At 38.8% G+C, this 21,748-nt stretch overlaps 1 protein-coding gene across 2 annotated transcripts in view; it reads right to left on the reverse strand.

The window, feature by feature from the left end:
* hk2 (hexokinase 2) overlaps positions 1-21,748 on the reverse strand; it is a 123,799-nt gene that overhangs the window by 35,876 nt on the left and 66,175 nt on the right. The window contains exons 1-6 of one of the 2 annotated variants that reach the window (XM_007564720.2): positions 12,845-13,001; positions 8,429-8,662; positions 7,199-7,503; positions 6,939-7,087; positions 5,662-5,781; positions 2,379-2,474 (exon numbers count right to left, since the gene is read on the reverse strand). In XM_007564720.2, the coding sequence (XP_007564782.1) occupies positions 2,379-2,474; positions 5,662-5,781; positions 6,939-7,087; positions 7,199-7,503; positions 8,429-8,662; positions 12,845-12,996 (1,056 nt within the window). In that variant the 5' untranslated portion in view covers positions 12,997-13,001. Of the gene's footprint in view, positions 1-2,342; positions 2,475-5,661; positions 5,782-6,938; positions 7,088-7,198; positions 7,504-8,428; positions 8,663-12,844; positions 13,002-18,068; positions 18,189-19,345; positions 19,495-19,605; positions 19,911-20,835; positions 21,070-21,748 lie in introns of those variants that run through there. The other variant, XM_007564718.2, reaches the window with a different exon arrangement.

Consider the following 21,748-nt stretch of genomic DNA (forward strand, 5'->3'; position numbering starts at 1 on the left):
TTTTTTTTTTCTCTTCTTTCAAATAAAAACTTCACACAATGTTCAAGTTCAACCCTCTTAACCTGAAACCCAATACAGCCCAACCAGCTGCCTCCAGGAAACAGCCAAATAGATCAGTTTCATCTGGCCCAGTCAAAGTCCAGATCAAGATGTGAGACTTAAAGCAAGAGCAAAAGAAGAATTAGGCAAACATTTCAGTCTCTTCATGTGAAAAGCTGGTAAAGGCTTACAAAAAAAAAGTTCAAGAGGGTTAGTTACCTTCGTCAGCATGTAGCAGAATCACTCACATCAAATATGCATAAACAAAGTTTTGAAGTGGTAAACAATAACAGCAGGGTTACTTACTAAAAGGTCCTTTTGCTAACTCTCTTTCTGTGTCTTGCTGTTTCTTCTCTCTCTCTTCTGTTTTCCTCCCCACATCTCAAATGATCTTGCATAAACCTGAAGCTTTTCTTCCACTCATCACATTTTGATCACGGCTTAATTTTAAGTATCTAACTGAGACCTGCTTCAGTAAAACACCCGTACGTAAAAAAGTAAGGGCAAAAAAGTTGAAACAGATTGGATTGAAGGCCACATTAAAAAAATAAAAGAAGAACAAGTTTGACACTTTTTTCCACCTTGATCAGTGTTCTGTATCCTAACCAGGAATTAGCCAGGGCCTCTGTTGTAATTTCACACTCTTTAGCTGCTGACTGCTGGAACTAAGAGGCATGGAAACATTTCTCTGTACGCTCACTCCTTCTTAGATGCTGTACCAACACTTTAAAAGCAAAAAAATAAAGAATCACTCGTAACCCTTAAACTCTTCAGTATATAGTGACCAGCTAATATTCTCCAGGTCAATGTTAGGACAGCAGAGCTCTGTGCTTACCTGCAGAAATAAAGATCAATCTTAAACCTTGTCCATGTGAACGCCTGCAGCAATATTTTAGACTGAACTCTCGCTTTGTGTAAAACCACTTCGAAACTGTGATTAGGTCAAACTGTCCGCCGTAGTAAAAGGTAAATTTATTGAAATAAAGTCCAAGTTTTCCTTGAGAACTATTGCACAAGCGTCCGGGTGCACTGTTTCCACAGCAAAGACCATGTAAACAAGGAAGTAGTTTAAAAACTGGACCAGTAACGAGCAGAAATCTGAATTTGCGTGACCGTTTCCAGGAAGCCACATAGTTGCTTTCCAAGATGGAAGATAAAAGGGCTTGTTTGCTTCCACAAAATGATCAGATTTAAGTTGTTGAAGAAAAGGAGAAATTCAAGCACGTCGTTTGGTTTGATCAGAGTGAGTTAAACACATTCAGGGAAAATTAAAATGTGCGTCTTTCGCTGCCGCCTTTCTCGCTGTGAATCTAACAAATCCTCCCTGGAGGTTCGAGGAAACAAAAAGCTTATTCAAATTCCACTCCTCGAATTATTGCGACTTAAAGGCCAGTAGTCAAAACCGCCCGTGGGCCCCTCCGATGCTGAAGGGTCCAATTAAACCACAGGAGAGAAGCACCACTGCTGCAAGTGTGACAAAAACAAATGACCTAAACAAATGGCCCAAAAACCCTCAACTAGAAGAGACACACGGGGAAAAAGTAGCCAAAAATGACATTTCTGTAAACTGAGATAAGGTTCCTGAAAAGTGAGTGGAAGTAATTATGACAGCAACTTAAACTGACCTCTGTTTTTTATTTTTGCTTTTTGGCCTCATCAAAATTAGCTTATCTTGCAAAAATGCGATGGGAACACTTTTTTTTTTCCAAAACAAAAAAAAAACAAACAAACTTTCCACCATGTTTCTCATTTAATGGAAACACCGCAATTGCGAAATTGTGTTTTTTCGACATTAGCAGGATATCAATGAAGGTTAACGTACATTTGGTATGGAAACGCAGCTGGTGACTTACTGTATGAACTCTAGTGTTAACCCTTTATATTTTACTACTGCCTCAGAGTTTATATGTTTAACTGTTTCTCTTGTCTAAAAGCCACTCAACTAACAGCTAAACTTTCTCCTACAAAAAGAAGATATCCGTCTCTCTGCTCTTAAAGCATCTTGTAACAGCTCCTTTCATCCTTCAAGATGTGGTCGGACTGGACGCAGCCTATGTACTCGTGTCCAGTGAAGGTTGCTGTGAAAGCTGGATTAACACAAACATGCTACGTGGGAGGAGCAGGCTGCGTTAGCAATCAGACTCCGGATGCAGCACTTCTACAAATGACACCGCCTCCCTCAAACAGAAGTAGTTGGCACACAGAGAGTTTCTGACTGATCGCTCGGTACACACTTAGAAACCGTGTGTGTAGATGGAAGGCCATTGCAAGCAGAATACTCTCTGAAAACAGACTGAAACATTTTTTTTTTTGCAAGTTCATTCAAAACGTGCACTGACCTGCTTGCGCTGGACCGCCTCCTTCAGCAGCTTCACGACGTCTTTCCCCTCACAGCCGCTGGCTTTGAAGCCCTTCGTCCACTTCAGAAGGATTCCCTGCAGAAAGGACGGTGAGGGTTTGGCACCATGTTGAAATGATCCACGGGGATAATTTACATGTCAGGTTTCATTGAGGAAAACTTTACACCAATCACAGGAACTCACAGAAACATCAGATGTTGTTGAGAAACCAAGTGATTCAGTAAAAACTCATTTTGAATATTATATACATTCATTTTCGGTTTCCAGAAAGAAGAAGAACCCGAACTATTACACCTTTCATTTGCAACTGTAATGAAACAATACTTATTGTACTAAATATTGATAGTGATGGAAACCTGTTTAGAGACTCAACTGACTCCAATCAGAGAAGAAGCTGAAAACCTCCCACTGAAATATTTGAAATTTGTTTCAAAACCAGAACAAATTTGTCAGATCATCCATCTACATTTCACAGAGTGTGTGTGTCTCTCTGTGTGTGCGTGTGTGTATGCCACAAAAACTTTCAAGCCACGCATCCTCTAAGATGACAAGGCCTACTTTCCTCTGCCAGCGCTCTCTCAAGAGTTGTGTGCTTGGAGCGGCTGGAGTTGTAAACACATTTAGACATTAGCCGTTTGGTCTCCAGCTCCTTCTGTAGGACAGGACAGACGTCGTCTGGCGGGCCACAAGCTCCGACATTCAAAACGTTTGCTCAAGAAGTACAGAGGAAAATGAGTCAAAACAAACGAAGGAAATCGAGTTCGATGAACCTTTACGTTCATCAAACTTTACGAGGCAAAGTCTTTTGCGGTAACCAAACCGTGAAGAACCGAGAGAGGGGAAAAAAAAATAAAGGGTCTGAAGGATAAAATGAATGATTGTGACAAATTAAATCTCAACCGTTCATGCCGTGCACACGCGGTCTGCTCGGTTCACAGAATACACACAACTCGCCTCAGCATGTGGGAGCAGTTTTATGTTTTACTGCATAACTGCTTAAAAAAAGAAGAAAAAAAAACAGAGCGGGGTAAAGTGAAAGGAGAAAATGAGTACAAGAACCCAAGAGGGAATCCTACCAAACGGCGCCAGTTTGGTAGGATTTTGGATATTTAGAACAAAAAGCATATCAACAATTATCAATATCGACTGATATGAAACGCTTGTATTGTGAACCAAACCTACAATCTTGGAATAGTTTGCACAGAAGCTTCTCATTAACGTGATGCAATTGTGACTCAGTAATAAGTTTTTTCACAAAACCTGCTACACACTACGACTTTTCAGGTAATAAAATTGTCCAAGAGATAAACAACATGATTGGATATTTCGCTGTGTTACTTCATTAACAAACAAACAAACAAACAAAAAATTATTATTCTGTGACAGATGTGAAGTCAGAGGTAAAGTGATTCTCTTATTTAAAGAAAATCTTCTCAGAATTTGAAGCACATACTTTGTAATGGTGTGAATTTTTATTTTTTATAAGATAAAAAAAGTTCAGTCTTATGTAGTAAACAATAATTCTGACCAGGTCACACCGATAAAATCAAAGTTGTGGTTGGTGGAATGGAAAAACAAAACAAAACCAAAGTTTGCCATTTTAAATTAAAACCATTTGTTCAAGTAAAACATAGCGAAACACCTATTTGAGTATTTAAGCTTTTTTCCAAACAGAATTAAGTTAGTTACAATATTTCCTTTCCTGTCATAAAACAGACAAAATGTCAAGCTGAACCTTTTCCATCCGAAGGTCACGTTGTGACACAATCTAGTTTTTCCGAGTCTGATCGACTGACGGCTACACGACGGACATCTGTGTTTCAGGTATTAATTAGCTTGATTTGCAGAGAGCAGCTTGTCTGATTAGCATCTGAGCTGGGAACTGATTTTCAAGTCAAAGTTCAAGGATCGGGCTAAAGAGCTTTTAAATCCCCATCAAATGTTCTGGCCTGATTATGACTGCGGACAAGTCCTTGTTCTGACAGGAGAGAAACATCAAAGCCACACAGTGTCCTTAAAAACAGAGAAAAACGCGGCTTGTTTTCATCTCCAGCATACAGCCTCTGTATCTAGACAGGTTGCTCTTAGCTAACAAAAACTATTGAAAATGTTTCATGTTTAAAGAATGTTCAAAAAAAAAAAAGAAAATGTTTCATGTCGACTTAAATGGAAAACTTGGAGACTTTCTGATGAGAGTTTCCAAAAAAAAAATACAAATAAAAAAACCCTCAGCTTCTTTAAATCGTTTAAGTTTTATTTAACTCTCTTGCGGTAAATTGTCCTCAATTTATACAATCACTCCACCAAAACACCCAATTAGGGGTTTTATTTAAACCCTGAATGAATGACAGCTTATTTTACACATAATGTTTGGAAGCGGTGAAAAAAAACAATAAAAATCTTTGGTCGCGTTGTGTGTTGATTCTAAATATCGTCACCAGCTAAATGATCCTCCCCACAGTTTACTGATTGTTCAGGCTTCCAGCCGCGATGAATGCTGGACTGAAATATGTTGTAGTGGAAACTGAGGCCCAGCGGACGGAGGTAGCATGAAACACACATCTTTTCAGACTGACCTCTGACCCACAGGAGCGTGGCTTTGTGATGAACAGAAAAAAGTGTTTTTTTTGTTTTTTTTAAAGCAATTTGAAACAATCAATCTGTTTAATGAAAAAATATGAATAAATCTTCATTTCAAACCTTCAGCAGAGGCAGCCTCTCCCTGCTTGATGTCACACAACTAAAACTTTAGGAAACAGTTCAAAGCGCGCACAAAGTTAACCGGACTTTATGCACACAGTCTGGTTAGTAGGACGGAGAAAAAGGGCCAAGCAGAGAGAAAGTAAAAACATAAAATTATGACCATAAAGCTGAAATAGTACAAGAATAAACTATTTTGAGAATAGTCAAAGTATTAGCAATGTCATGTCATCTTAACGCGACTTTATCTTGCATGACTTTATTATCGTATTAGTACAACCTAAGAGAATGAAGTCATAATAATATGAGAATAATTACAACTTTATTCTCTTATTATTGCAACTTTAGTCTCATAATTTTATGATTTAATTTAAGTCATAAAATTTACTTGAATTAAATAAATTTTAATTGACTTAGTTCAATTCAATTAATTAAGTCAATTTTACTTGACTTAATTAAAGTGATTTATTCTCGTATTTTTTAAATGTATTTATAATTTTCTTAGCATGGTCCTGATGCTCTATGTCAGCCTAAGGATTCAGACCGGCAGACAGAACGTTACCTCTTCCAGTTTGGTTTGATCACATGGGAAAGAGAACGTGAACCCCAGAGGTAAGGACGCTCCACTCATCCCCCTGTAGTCCAGGAAGTCAGCAATGCAGTACACAATGTAGTTGAAGAGCTGGGGCACAGATAAAAACAAAGGGAAATTAAAAATAATTACAAGAACATTCAGCCTCAGAAAGCATTAAGTAAAAAAAAAATAAAAAAAATAGCCAATAAAGAAAGCTTTAATTTGCTGCGTAAGCAAAAATCACTGAGCTGAAAACTTACACCATGGGAGAATACTATTGCACACCAGCAGAGCTTTTCAATAGCAGAAGAAGAAAGGCTGCCTTAGGCGAGAACCGCTGCTCTGCACATCACACACACTGATGGCGGGAAGCTGCATTGCAGCCCCAGCTGCCCTGGGGCAGACTGACAGAGGCGGTGCTAGCGTTAGCATTACACTTTACCACCAACACAGGACGAATATCCCTAAAGCTGAGCCACTGCTGGAATATGCAGCTTTTTAAGGTGAAACACCTCGACTGCAGTTCAAGAACGACGGCAATAATCTGACCTGATGTTGAGTATTTATGTCAGTCAGACCAAAATGATTAACCCACTTAATTTTCCTAAAATGGAAAATGTTAAAATATGACTAAATATTCGTCTTTTTAAATAATTGAGATCCATGTTTAACCAGAAACTTTTACCGAAAAGACGACTTTACTGAGATTTACTTTGATTTATTAAACTATTAAACATCTTGACAGAAAGCAGCCCAGGTCCTGTTTTTAGAATAAATCTGCTCAATCAAGTCCAAAAGAAACTGAAAATGAGACTCCGACAGCAAACGTGCAAAATTATTTTAACATTTTGGATCTGTGATTAATAGAATCCATTTTGTAGAAAAATAAATAAGTTTGATGACTATTTGCTTTATTTTAGTTTTCTTAGTTTGTCCCATGTAACAAAAAGTATGGACACCCCTGCCGTAGATATTAGCTTCTGCGCTGGTGCTGTTTGTATTTCCTTCGTTTGTATCAATGCATATTGGGGAATTTTTGGTGTTTGAAATACGAAAATAGGAAGTTAGTATTTTTGGAGCGGGCTTTCAATTTGTCATGGTTTTTAGATATTCTCCTCTGGTGTTTTGATTTATTCACATGAAAACCCACAAAAAACATAAAAAGAGGATTTGTGTTATTGTGGTTTTTTCAGTGTGAACTGAAACTTGAAAAACCAAAAACCTAAAATGATTTTCAGCTTTTTTATTCCCACACCACATAATACCTCCTCCCCCGTGCCCTGCAGCGTGTCCTGATCGATACTGTAGATCTTCTGGTGCATATCCACTTTCTGCTTCTTCTCATTTTTCAGCCGAACGAGAAGAACACGGAAACTGGACCCACCAAGATCCAAAGCCAAGAAATCTCCTTGTTCTACAAAAAAATAAAATAGAGCAAAAACATAAAAATAAAAACAATCCACATCTAACAGGAGCAAGGTCATATCCGAGTAAGAGGCAGCGGACATCTTGTCTTCCCCCTCACCTGTTCCGTCCGGGGTGGACCTGACGTACGTCGGCAGCATCTTGACGCTGGTCTGGTCGTGCGTCTGCTTGGACAGACCCCGTGCCATCTCCTCCGTCAGCCTCCGCTTCACCTCCAGCAGCTGCTCGCGGCTCAGCCGCAGGGTGTCGAGGACGCGCTGCCGCTCGGCGTGCTGGGTGGCGAGTCGGTAGGCCACCGCCGTCACCATGGCCGCGCCTTTCCCGCTGCCGTGCTGCGACTGCAGGAAGCGCACGTCGCAGTCTGGCACGAGGCGCCGCACCATTTTGTTGAGCTTCCTGGAAAATCTGTTTTCCAAAAGAAAAAATGATTTTAATCAACATTGTGCTGTTTCTCGGTGAACTTTCATGCTAGCTAACTTTCCATCAATGAACAAAACAGCACAGATGGCACAGAGGATAAAGCAAACTGTGCTGGTGACTCAAGACATTTAAAAACCCTCACAACTTGTACTAAACAGTTTCATCTCTAATTATTTTAAGCCAGAACGGAGCAAGTAAACTACCCAGAGAAAATCTAATTAAATAGAAAACCGGAATAAATGATTAAATAATACAAGTGTGTTGCGAGTATGAATAATCCATACTTATATTCACAACTGTGTACGTATAAATATGTGTCTACTTGCAGAGTGAAGAACACTTTTGTCCCGTCAGGCTCTCCGAAAAGAGATGGAGCAAGGTGAATTTTAATGAGAGGGGATCAGGGAGGATAATTAGGTCGTGTTCAGTCGACTGGCCCAAAGCCGGCAGTTTAAATTCACCAGAAAAGACGGCTGACATTCAGCCCAACTAAGTCTTTGGCTCCATCCCGAGTATCTAACAGAGAAAATGACGAAGCCCCTGCCAGGGACTGGAGTCCTGCTATGTTTTACTACATGATCACCAGGCTGGACAAATATCTTTGAGACATTGGGAAGAGTAGCAGGCAAATAAACAACTTTGTAAGCTCCAACTCCAAGTCAGTCAGGCAAACACTGATGACAAGGGAGAACTAATCCCCTCTGTGTGAACAAGCTCTAATTATGTAAAGAGAGCTTAAACAATAAACGCAGAGATTACGTGTTCTTGTTGGAACAATTCAATCCACTTTAGCTCAAATACACTCAGGGGGCGCGGAGGGGCACACCGAAACACTCCTCTGTTTATAATCTGGACTCCTCGTTAAAGGAGTGAGACACACAGACACACGTTGATGTTCTGGGTCACTCACTCTGGATGACCCTTGTAGACTGAGCCGTCCACTCCGATGGTGATGCGCAGCTTTTCGGCCGCTTTGTTGTCCCGGATCTGTCGCATCACCGCCGCCAGGGTAGAGGCGCACAGATGTGCAGCCCGGGTTGAAACGATCTGGCAAATCCTCCTAGTGGCGGCGCAGTCTTCAGCAGACGGGTCCAGGCCCAGGCTGCGGAGCGCCTTCTCGGCGCTAGCCAGGCCTTCTTCATCTCTGCAGGTGAAGAATGAGACGTCCAGTTTATTTCTGATCAGATTCCACAGGCAAGGACAGGAATTCAGGGAGATAAGAACTTCACTTGTAAGTAGGGCATGTTCATTTTGATTAATTTCTTAGATTTAACATGTTGAAATTTTAATGCATTTTTTTATTGATACATTTTTTTTTTTCAGACAAAAGTTCCTGCCGGAACCTTTGTAATCCAATGTTTCCAGTACGCCCGTAAATCGGACGTGCAAGCAACATCCTTAAACAGCAATTGATGACAAGGTCGTTCCTCTCGGCCCATCAGGGTTTAATTCCTGCTTCAGAAAACAAACTGATGCTAAAATGAGTTAGCCTGTCAGTGAAGCTATTCAAGACTAAAATCACATCTCAGTCATCTAATGCTAAAGTCGCCGTGCACAGTTCATATTTCTAAAAACGTGTTTTTTCAAATAAGTTTCTGAATCACTTGAAATCACTTTGCATCAATTTCACAGTTGAATAATCTAAAAAAAAAAACAAAAAAAACAACAACACAAAAACAATGAAAAAAAACTAATTGAAAACAATATTTTTAATGTTGAGCTCATAGGTCTAGTTCCTCAATAAATAAGCATCAAAACCGGGTTTTTGAATTTAAAATGTTGATTATGTTGTCAATATATGGTTTGCTTACAATGCGATTAATTACAGACATTGCAATTAACAAGTCCAAATCTTGTAATCGAGTCCCACCACTACCTAGAAGCTTACTTATTTATGCTTAAACACCATTAACGACCCATTATACTTGTAGTGCATCAAATTAGCATTTTAGCAATCCTGAAGAATTAGAACAGATGCAATTACCGGTAAGTAGGACCAAACATTTAACCAGCTTCTTCAGTTAAAATGACCTGAAGAGGCATATAATGTTGCTTAATGCCACATATGTGATGGGATTTATTGAAAAGCATTAGGAACAATAAGTAAAAAGAATAATTAGAAACATGTGCGTCTACATAAAATGTTGCAAAGACTCTGAAACCAAAAGACATGAATGACTAATACGTTATATATTTTTATGTAAATTTGTTGCAGCTGTCATTTTGATTTTATAGGTTTCTAACTTTATTAAATTTAATAATACTGTTAAATGTTTCTAGATTTAGCAGTATTTAACACACACTCACTTATAAACCGATTGTAGATCAATAGGCGGTGATGGTGTTCTGACCCTGGACACTCCAACATGCGACAACAGATTACAAAATGAAACTCACAACTCTATAAAGTTTCCTGGTGTTATTCCTGAATTAGCAACAGCTGCCTGAAGTTTTCCAGCAGGCATCTGATCAGACGCCTAAACCACATCGGCTAACACGTGTTGACGTACAGGTAATCTACATCTGCTGGCCGCTGGTGAAGGTCAGGAAGTCGATGAAGGTTCAGCTCAGCTCTTCATCTTTACGAACCACAACAACAACCAGATTACTCCAGACAGAGCCGCAGTGGATCCATCTCATCCTCAAACTTCTTTCAAACACTTTACAGTAAACCGTCACGTGAGTAAGTGTCCTTTGAAGTACAGCTGCACAGAAATCTTAAGCTCAAAACACCTGGGATCAGACAGCGGCACACGCACACACAGTCGTGTTTTCATCACTTGCGGGGACTTCACATCGACTTCCATTAATTTCCACAGCCTAACCCTTACAGCCTAACCATAACCCTGATCCATCACATACCTAACCTTTACCTTAACCTTTACCCTAAACCTAACCATAACATACCTAACTACTAACCCAAAAACAACAATTTCCCTCATGGGGACCAAGAAAATGTCCCCACAAGGAGCAATATGGTCCCCACAACCCCACATTGTATCCCATAAGGATATGAAAACCTGGTACACAAACACACACCACTTCAAAGTTGATCCAACATCATTAAACTTCTGTCTTCGGTTACGGAGTGCCTTCCGAAGCCAAGCGTTCTCGTCAGTGTCGTTTGCTTAAAAGACGAGCCGTTCCAGACCTCCAGCACGTTCTTTTCTTCTCATCAGAAAGCCGCAGTTTGATCTTTGCTTTTTTATCAGTCACAAGAATGGAGCTCCGCCACCGCCTTCTGCATTTGCTCTCATTAACTCTCCTATTTATAGCAGCCCTGGATAACGGCACGTCGGCCTCCTGGGAAGCGTTCTTCACTTAGCTGGATGTTTCTCACCGTTGCGCGTGTTTTTCTCTGTGCATACCAAACTGTTGCATTGACCTCAGGTTGTTTGCACACAGCATCGCGGGTAGATTAGTCTGGGTTTTTTACTCCGTGAAGGATGGCACATTAAAAATAAGAACTACTGCAAATGGTCTGTATTGTCAGCACAGTTTCTCATTAATTATAGTTAATTTCACACGTTTAATTATTTGCAGATGAAACTATAAGCTTGCAAGCACCTTTTTTCTCTCACTGTCTTAACTTAAATTAGACCAAACTTCTCTTGGTTTAGCTCAGTCTGAATTGCCCAAATTATTTATGTTTGCTAAATTCTTCAATAATAAGTTAAATAATATCAGATTTGTTTATTAATGTCTTCAAATCAGAAGTTTACACACATTTCCTCAGAGTTTGGAAGCATTGCCTTTGAACTTCCACAAACGTCAGACAGTACAGGCCCATTCAACCAAGTCGAATGTTTCTGAAAAGTCAATTTATTTGAGGAACTTTTTATCACAATGTGAAAAATGTAAAATAAAATAATTATGCAAAGATCGTTTTCTTTTTTTGTTATTTATTGTCATATCGAACTGGTTATTTGATACTTTATACATTAATACTTATGTTTGTTAGTCTTGTTCTGTCTGTTAGACTGAAATATTTGTTTTGTATCCACTAACTGGTGAATAAAAAAAATATTTTAAAATCATTGTTTCTGTTATTTATGATTTTCTGCTTGTAGTTGATGAAACACAGCTTTTAAAATTAAAATATTACATTAAAAATATTTTTCAAAAAGAGAAATGTCTCAAAAGAATCTTTAATAAAAATCTTTAATAAAAGTTCTTTTCTAAAGGCTCTCTCCTTTGGGGACGACTAACAAGGCTCATAGGAACATATATTTTGTTGAATACGACTGCAGTTTGCTGTAATTTTGTCCCATTCCTCCCTGACAGAAGTCAGGTGTCACTTATAAAGCCTGGATAGGCACAAAACAGGGCCTGACATTGGCAAAGTTTGCTATTTATGAAACACAAACTTGACGAGAAAATATGTGATCTCTCTCTCAGTCCAACTCTGACCCATCCATAGTGTGCGCTTGTTTTGGAGACAGGGAGATGGTCACTGATTGACCCCATCATCAGCATTCAAAAACACATTGTTCCACATGCTTCATTGGTAAGACTTAACTACACATATGCTACAAAAAAGAACAATAAGGCAGCTAGAATATAAACTAGCTTAGCATTAAAGTTGGGAAGTATAAAAAGGTATTTTTTTCCTCTGCCTATCATAAATTCTGTTTAATCCCAGTGCCATCTTTTTGTTCTGCAGACACCAGAGAAAGTACAGAGCAGGATTAGACGGATGGGATTAAAGAGTCTCCAGCTGCTTTCAGATCAAAGTTTGGCCAGAAACATCCGGCCACTAATCCTCCTTTTTGGGACATTTTGTCTTTATCTATTCGGGAAAAAAAATAAAATAAAATACTGGTGATGCAGTAAAGGAAGGTAAAACGATCGAGCAAAAAAGAAAGTTGAGTGTCTGTGATTCATGGAGATGACGGACATGTAACCACTGCGGACATGTCCGCAGTTTCGCCACATCATGTTCATCCTCCGATCCAATAAAACTAAACCGGCAGACGCATTTTAAACACAAGCATTTATAATAGATGATAGTCCATTAACCTTAATTGTGAACTTTTTTTGACTCTCATCTTTTTCTCTATTGCATTTTGTTGCATGGTACAACAGCAATAACAAACAGCATTGTCTTTCATCTTTTATGTATGAGAAATATTTAAAAATTCATTAGAAAAATACCTAAAATTACATGAAGCTATAACACAACATCACAAGCTTGTCTAGGTTTGTGATGTTGTTGAATGAATAGCTTGAAACTGTCGAGAGCCATTGAACCGATTCCTTCATACTGTATACTTTAGGGTTGTTTTTATTTGGACATCATTTATGAGAACATCGAACAAATACTAACTTGTCGCTCTCAATGGCGTAGATGTAGTTGGTGCTGAAGCATCCAGAGGTAAGAAGCTGTGGCGTGGTCTGTCCCTGGAACAGCAGCTGCTTTCTGGCCATCTTCACCAAGATGAGACGCACCAGCTCCCCCATGTACAGCCCGCTTATCATCTTCTCAAACCTGAGAAAGGTACAGACAAAAAACACACCAAATACCAGATATTTACATACACTGAATAAAAAGATACAAACTAGTTTTTTCTCACTTGTGGGAGGACATCCAAAAGGTTTGACCCAAGTCATACATTTTAAAAGATAGTTATCCCTGATGTACAAACGTCCTCGTTAAGTTTTCTGGCATCTAGCAAACAGAAATAATTTTGGTAATTCTCACTGAGCTAAAACAAAAAAAAAAGAAGTTGGATCGGTTTTAACTTCAGACACTGAGAAAAAAAAAAGTGTTTGTGGCTTATTTATCAGGTGTATGCAAACATCTGGTCTGAACTAAATGGATCGAATTCATGATGCCAGAACTTCTCAATATATTCTCCACTTGCACTTTAATTTCCAAAAGGCAGCCTCTGCAAGGTAATTCACATTTAGAATCAGAAATGTTTTAGTGATGACACATGCTGATAAGACATCTGTCTGGGAGATTTTTTTAATAAGATGAGAGAATAAATTAAGATGCGAGAACACAAAAATACCATCTGGGTGACATTTCTTTGCAAATAAAATGATCAATTATAACTCTTGCTTAATTTAAGGAATGCTGTATAGACTCACAAGTGCTTATTGTGGACGGCGCACAAGTCTTCACATCCACCTTGTGTCTGGCAAATCATCAGCTCCATTTCCAGTAAAGATAACTAAATAGGCATTAAAGCTGCATGTTTCTGCATTTCTTAAGGACAGCTCCAATCGACCTTTTTTTTAAGCCATTCTGATTTTAAAATACATAATTATAGAGAAGACGTTCACAGAAAATGTGAGAGCTGAATATGACTTTCAAATTTAATTACAGTGCAGGCTCGCAAAACTTGAACCCACATGCTTTGGGGCGAAGGGTCTTGTTTAGAAAAGGCAGCACAAGGAATTACAGCAGAAAGAGCGAAATGGAACGCCCCCCACATTTATAAATAAACACTTGCTCACTGTCCACACATAGCCAGGTCTTTATAAAAACTAAAAATATACATATTGTGCACACTGGATTGGTTTCATCCACATGAAACCTGCACCAAAATGCTCCAAGCACGGTTTTAAACATGCCAAACCCCTAGGGGGCAGTGTAGCTCCAAGCTAAAAACAATGTCAGTCGATCAGATTGCTACTACTTCCTGTTACGAATTAAACATAGCGCCAGGAGGTTTGTTTGTGTGGTCAGATATATAGCTAGAACTACTTTAAAATAGTATATTAGAATATAAAGTTGTTTAAATGCAAAACAATGCCCTAAATCTCCACTTTGCCGTCTACTCACGAAAACACAAATATGGAGTTTTCTTAAATATCCACTTTAGTTGTAGTTTTTATGAATAATTGTTTTCAGTGGTATTAAACAGAGTTTGTGTGTACATGAAAGGCCAAAACGCATAAAAATGTATTTTTTTTTTCCAGATATCCAGCTACGCGATGAGTGAAAGACAATTCAGGTTTGACTGGCATACTGGTTATAAATGTGTCCTTACTTTACAGTCTTATTATTGTTTCTCTGTTTTGATATTTTTTTAACCTAATTTGTAGTTCCATTTGCCTTTAACTTGATGTTACCACATGTGAATTTCTCCACTGAGGGACAATAATGGAAATTTAAATTCTATTCACTTCATTGTTTTGTTATACTTTGCTGCAATGCATCAACTCAGAGCGACTGAAGGAAAATTCCTATCACACCTTTCAGAGTTCTGGTTGCAAAAACACAAACAAAAAGTGAGCTTTGTGGTTGTATCAAGACAAAATGAGCAAGTTCTATGGTAATTTAATGCTGAATATAGCAAGTGTGGATGACTCCGTTGTCGTTTGTGACTGACAGTGAATGTTTAGAATATTTCATGCAGAGATATGCTGCCCAGCATAATGGTAAAATAAATAAAAATACAAAAAAAAGTTTAAGAACTTCAAGTTGCTTCCAAGTAGGACAAGGAGGCAGAGTTGGATTGGTTTCAATCCACCAGGCGAAGGTTTGTTTATTTGTTGCATCTAACATTTCTTCTTGTCAGTATTTGAAAGTCTGAACAGCCTGAAAACGCTCCGATGAGCATATTAAATTGAACTGACTGCGTTTTAAAACCCACTCTTATCAAGGCTACCCTCCTTGCAATTTTCTTCCACAAGGAATAAACTAATAGAGCGTATAAGTGCCGTATTCACTGTTTGCTTATAAGTGCCTACAGGTAAAGTGGGAGGCCGTTATCAAATTGACAGTTAAAAAAATAAATAAAACCCTCCCAGCTGAGGTATAAATAAATAAGCAGAATGTATCCAGCTACAGTAAATGTGATCAGATTTTGGAGGCTTCACAACAGCAGCATGTTTTATATCAGAAGAATAAAGCAGTTTTACACTTTCTCATTTCAGACTGAAGGCAAAAAGAAAACTAGAGACAAATTCTGCCAAAAATAACTAAAAGGACCAACAAAATATTTAATCGCAATTAAGTAAAAACTGATCACATTTAAAAAAAAAAAATTCTTAATATACTTTAACAGAATTTTTTTATTGCTAGTATTCTAACAAGCATTGTGTTTTATGGACAGGATAAATACAATAAATATCTCGTGAAATAGTTGCTTGGATGTGCTATTAATTTTTTTAAACTGGAATTAAACAGAAAAAACTTGTTTTCATTATAGGAGTCAATTAAAGGTACCGATTTCATTTTTTAAAACGGCTATAACCATTTCATGGTTCGAAAATTATTTTATAATCCTGTGCTGAAGTGCATCATGAATTAATTTAAACCTGATGGGCGGGATGTGGGCGGCGTGACATCACCACATAAATCCCGCCTCGCGGCTTCCTACTGGAGGGCAACAAGCTGCTCGCTCATAATGACCACCACCGGTGTTAGCTGTCAAGTTGTCAACATAAATGTATGTGTGATATGTAAAACGAAAATAGGACTGTAGTGCTCTGCTACTAATTGTCAACACTATGACTACATAACAAGGTCAGGAAAAAGTTTTAATTAAAAAAGAAAATAGCAGGGGAAATAGGTCAGTTATGCTATCTTGACTTTGACAACTTAAAGATGTAGAGGTGATGTGTGTTTCAGTTTAATTAGAAAATAAAAAAGGCGATCCACACACCAACTCTGACAGATCATCAGCAGAGCAGGTGTGTAAATTAGCTAATCAACCAATTTAATTGACCAAAGCTATCACATGTTAATAGTCACATAATAAACATCAAGCCTCGAAACATAAAACTGTAACGGACTTAATGTTCTGGTCTGTGTGGGAAATGTTTGAGTGTTTTTAGTTGTTGAATCCTGACACGTTAGTGGCATTGTTGTCAGTCAGTTGCTACGGTGATGAGCTTGTGTGAGGCATAGCCGACACAGCGAGCGAGAAAAGAAGAGTGAGTAGTTTTGAGTTGTTCTAAATGGTTTTTATGCATTATTTTCAATTCAAGTTAAANTTTTTCCAAACAGAATTAAGTTAGTTACAATATTTCCTTTCCTGTCATAAAACAGACAAAATGTCAAGCTGAACCTTTTCCATCCAAAGGTCACGTTGTGACACAATCTAGTTTTTCCGAGTCTGATCGACTGACGGCTACACGACGGACATCTGTGTTTCAGGTATTAATTAGCTTGATTTGCAGAGAGCAGCTTGTCTGATTAGCATCTGAGCTGGGAACTGATTTTCAAGTCAAAGTTCAAGGATCGGGCTAAAGAGCTTTTAAATTCCCATCAAATGTTCTGGCCTGATTATGACTGCGGACAAGTCCTTGTTCTGACAGGAGAGAAACATCAAAGCCACACAGTGTCCTTAAAAACAGAGAAAAACGCGGCTTGTTTTCATCTCCAGCATACAGCCTCTGTATCTAGACAGGTTGCTCTTAGCTAACAAAAACTATTGAAAATGTTTCATGTTTAAAGAATGTTCAAAAAAAAAAAAGAAAATGTTTCATGTCGACTTAAATGGAAAACTTGGAGACTTTCTGATGAGAGTTTCCAAAAAAAAAATACAAATAAAAAAACCCTCAGCTTCTTTAAATCGTTTAAGTTTTATTTAACTCTCTTGCGGTAAATTGTCCTCAATTTATACAATCACTCCACCAAAACACCCAATTAGGGGTTTTATTTAAACCCTGAATGAATGACAGCTTATTTTACACATAATGTTTGGAAGCGGTGAAAAAAAACAATAAAAATCTTTGGTCGCGTTGTGTGTTGATTCTAAATATCGTCACCAGCTAAATGATCCTCCCCACAGTTTACTGATTGTTCAGGCTTCCAGCCGCGATGAATGCTGGACTGGAATATGTTGTAGTGGAAACTGAGGCCCAGCGGACGGAGGTAGCATGAAACACACATCTTTTCAGACTGACCTCTGACCCACAGGAGCGTGGCTTTGTGATGAACAGAAAAAAGTGTTTTTTTTGTTTTTTTTAAAGCAATTTGAAACAATCAATCTGTTTAATGAAAAAATATGAATAAATCTTCATTTCAAACCTTCAGCAGAGGCAGCCTCTCCCTGCTTGATGTCACACAACTAAAACTTTAGGAAACAGTTCAAAGCGCGCACAAAGTTAACCGGACTTTATGCACACAGTCTGGTTAGTAGGACGGAGAAAAAGGGCCAAGCAGAGAGAAAGTAAAAACATAAAATTATGACAATAAAGCTGAAATAGTACAAGAATAAACTATTTTGAGAATAGTCAAAGTATTAGCAATGTCATGTCATCTTAACGCGACTTTATCTTGCATGACTTTATTATCGTATTAGTACAACCTAAGAGAATGAAGTCATAATAATATGAGAATAATTACAACTTTATTCTCTTATTATTGCAACTTTAGTCTCATAATTTTATGATTTAATTTAAGTCATAAAATTTACTTGAATTAAATAAATGTTAATTGACTTAGTTCAATTCAATTAATTAAGTCAATTTTACTTGACTTATTTAAAGTGATTTATTCTCGTATTTTTTAAATGTATTTATAATTTTCTTAGCATGGTCCTGATGCTCTATGTCAGCCTAAGGATTCAGACCGGCAGACAGAACGTTACCTCATTCAGCTTGGTTTGATCACATGGGAAAGAGAACGTGAACCCCAGAGGTAAGGACGCTCCACTCATCCCCCTGTAGTCCAGGAAGTCAGCAATGCAGTACACAATGTAGTTGAAGAGCTGGGGCACAGATAAAAACAAAGGGAAATTAAAAATAATTACAAGAACATTCAGCCTCAGAAAGCATTAAGTAAAAAAAAAATAAAAAAAATAGCCAATAAAGAAAGCTTTAATTTGCTGCGTAAGCAAAAATCACTGAGCTGAAAACTTACACCATGGGGGAATACTATTGCACACCTGCAGAGCTTTTCAAAAGCAGAAGAAGAAAGGCCGCCTTAGGCGAGAACCGCTGCTCTGCACATCACACACACTGATGGCGGGAAGCTGCATTGCAGCCCCAGCTGCCCTGGGGCAGACTGACAGAGGCGGTGCTAGCGTTAGCATTACACTTTACCACCAACACAGGACGAATATCCCTAAAGCTGAGCCACTGCTGGAATATGCAGCTTTTTAAGGTGAAACACCTCGACTGCAGTTCAAGAACGACGGCAATAATCTGACCTGATGTTGAGTATTTATGTCAGTCAGACCAAAATGATTAACCCACTTAATTTTCCTAAAATGGAAAATGTTAAAATATGACTAAATATTCGTCTTTTTAAATAATTGAGATCCATGTTTAACCAGAAACTTTTACCGAAAAGACGACTTTACTGAGATTTACTTTGATTTATTAAACTATTAAACATCTTGACAGAAAGCAGCCCAGGTCCTGTTTTTAGAATAAATCTGCTCAATCAAGTCCAAAAGAAACTGAAAATGAGACTCCGACAGCAAACGTGCAAAATTATTTTAACATTTTGGATCTGTGATTAATAGAATCCATTTTGTAGAAAAATAAATAAGTTTGATGACTATTTGCTTTATTTTAGTTTTCTTAGTTTGTCCCATGTAACAAAAAGTATGGACACCCCTGCCGTAGATATTAGCTTCTGCGCTGGTGCTGTTTGTATTTCCTTCGTTTGTATCAATGCATATTGGGGAATTTTTGGTGTTTGAAATACGAAAATAGGAAGTTAGTATTTTTGGAGCGGGCTTTCAATTTGTCATGGTTTTTAGATATTCTCCTCTGGTGTTTTGATTTATTCACATGAAAACCCACAAAAAACATAAAAAGAGGATTTGTGTTATTGTGGTTTTTTCAGTGTGAACTGAAACTTGAAAAACCAAAAACCTAAAATGATTTTCAGCTTTTTTATTCCCACACCACATAATACCTCCTCCCCCGTGCCCTGCAGCGTGTCCTGATCGATACTGTAGATCTTCTGGTGCATATCCACTTTCTGCTTCTTCTCATTTTTCAGCCGAACGAGAAGAACACGGAAACTGGACCCACCAAGATCCAAAGCCAAGAAATCTCCTTGTTCTACAAAAAAATAAAATAGAGCAAAAACATAAAAATAAAAACAATCCACATCTAACAGGAGCAAGGTCATATCCGAGTAAGAGGCAGCGGACATCTTGTCTTCCCCCTCACCTGTTCCGTCCGGGGTGGACCTGACGTACGTCGGCAGCATCTTGACGCTGGTCTGGTCGTGCGTCTGCTTGGACAGACCCCGTGCCATCTCCTCCGTCAGCCTCCGCTTCACCTCCAGCAGCTGCTCGCGGCTCAGCCGCAGGGTGTCGAGGACGCGCTGCCGCTCGGCGTGCTGGGTGGCGAGTCGGTAGGCCACCGCCGTCACCATGGCCGCGCCTTTCCCGCTGCCGTGCTGCGACTGCAGGAAGCGCACGTCGCAGTCTGGCACGAGGCGCCGCACCATTTTGTTGAGCTTCCTGGAAAATCTGTTTTCCAAAAGAAAAAATGATTTTAATCAACATTGTGCTGTTTCTCGGTGAACTTTCATGCTAGCTAACTTTCCATCAATGAACAAAACAGCACAGATGGCACAGAGGATAAAGCAAACTGTGCTGGTGACTCAAGACATTTAAAAACCCTCACAACTTGTACTAAACAGTTTCATCTCTAATTATTTTAAGCCAGAACGGAGCAAGTAAACTACCCAGAGAAAATCTAATTAAATAGAAAACCGGAATAAATGATTAAATAATACAAGTGTGTTGCGAGTATGAATAATCCATACTTATATTCACAACTGTGTACGTATAAATATGTGTCTACTTGCAGAGTGAAGAACACTTTTGTCCCGTCAGGCTCTCCGAAAAGAGATGGAGCAAGGTGAATTTTAATGAGAGGGGATCAGGGAGGATAATTAGGTCGTGTTCAGTCGACTGGCCCAAAGCCGGCAGTTTAAATTCACCAGAAAAGACGGCTGACATTCAGCCCAACTAAGTCTTTGGCTCCATCCCGAGTATCTAACAGAGAAAATGACGAAGCCCCTGCCAGGGACTGGAGTCCTGCTATGTTTTACTACATGATCACCAGGCTGGACAAATATCTTTGAGACATTGGGAAGAGTAGCAGGCAAATAAACAACTTTGTAAGCTCCAACTCCAAGTCAGTCAGGCAAACACTGATGACAAGGGAGAACTAATCCCCTCTGTGTGAACAAGCTCTAATTATGTAAAGAGAGCTTAAACAATAAACGCAGAGATTACGTGTTCTTGTTGGAACAATTCAATCCACTTTAGCTCAAATACACTCAGGGGGCGCGGAGGGGCACACCGAAACACTCCTCTGTTTATAATCTGGACTCCTCGTTAAAGGAGTGAGACACACAGACACACGTTGATGTTCTGGGTCACTCACTCTGGATGACCCTTGTAGACTGAGCCGTCCACTCCGATGGTGATGCGCAGCTTTTCGGCCGCTTTGTTGTCCCGGATCTGTCGCATCACCGCCGCCAGGGTAGAGGCGCACAGATGTGCAGCCCGGGTTGAAACGATCTGGCAAATCCTCCTAGTGGCGGCGCAGTCTTCAGCAGACGGGTCCAGGCCCAGGCTGCGGAGCGCCTTCTCGGCGCTAGCCAGGCCTTCTTCATCTCTGCAGGTGAAGAATGAGACGTCCAGTTTATTTCTGATCAGATTCCACAGGCAAGGACAGGAATTCAGGGAGATAAGAACTTCACTTGTAAGTAGGGCATGTTCATTTTGATTAATTTCTTAGATTTAACATGTTGAAATTTTAATGCATTTTTTTATTGATACATTTTTTTTTTTCAGACAAAAGTTCCTGCCGGAACCTTTGTAATCCAATGTTTCCAGTACGCCCGTAAATCGGACGTGCAAGCAACATCCTTAAACAGCAATTGATGACAAGGTCGTTCCTCTCGGCCCATCAGGGTTTAATTCCTGCTTCAGAAAACAAACTGATGCTAAAATGAGTTAGCCTGTCAGTGAAGCTATTCAAGACTAAAATCACATCTCAGTCATCTAATGCTAAAGTCGCCGTGCACAGTTCATATTTCTAAAAACGTGTTTTTTCAAATAAGTTTCTGAATCACTTGAAATCACTTTGCATCAATTTCACAGTTGAATAATCTAAAAAAAAAAACAAAAAAAACAACAACACAAAAACAATGAAAAAAAACTAATTGAAAACAATATTTTTAATGTTGAGCTCATAGGTCTAGTTCCTCAATAAATAAGCATCAAAACCGGGTTTTTGAATTTAAAATGTTGATTATGTTGTCAATATATGGTTTGCTTACAATGCGATTAAT

This window comes from Poecilia formosa, unplaced genomic scaffold (assembly GCF_000485575.1).
Source record: "Poecilia formosa unplaced genomic scaffold, Poecilia_formosa-5.1.2 Scaffold167, whole genome shotgun sequence".
NCBI lineage: Eukaryota > Metazoa > Chordata > Actinopteri > Cyprinodontiformes > Poeciliidae > Poecilia > Poecilia formosa.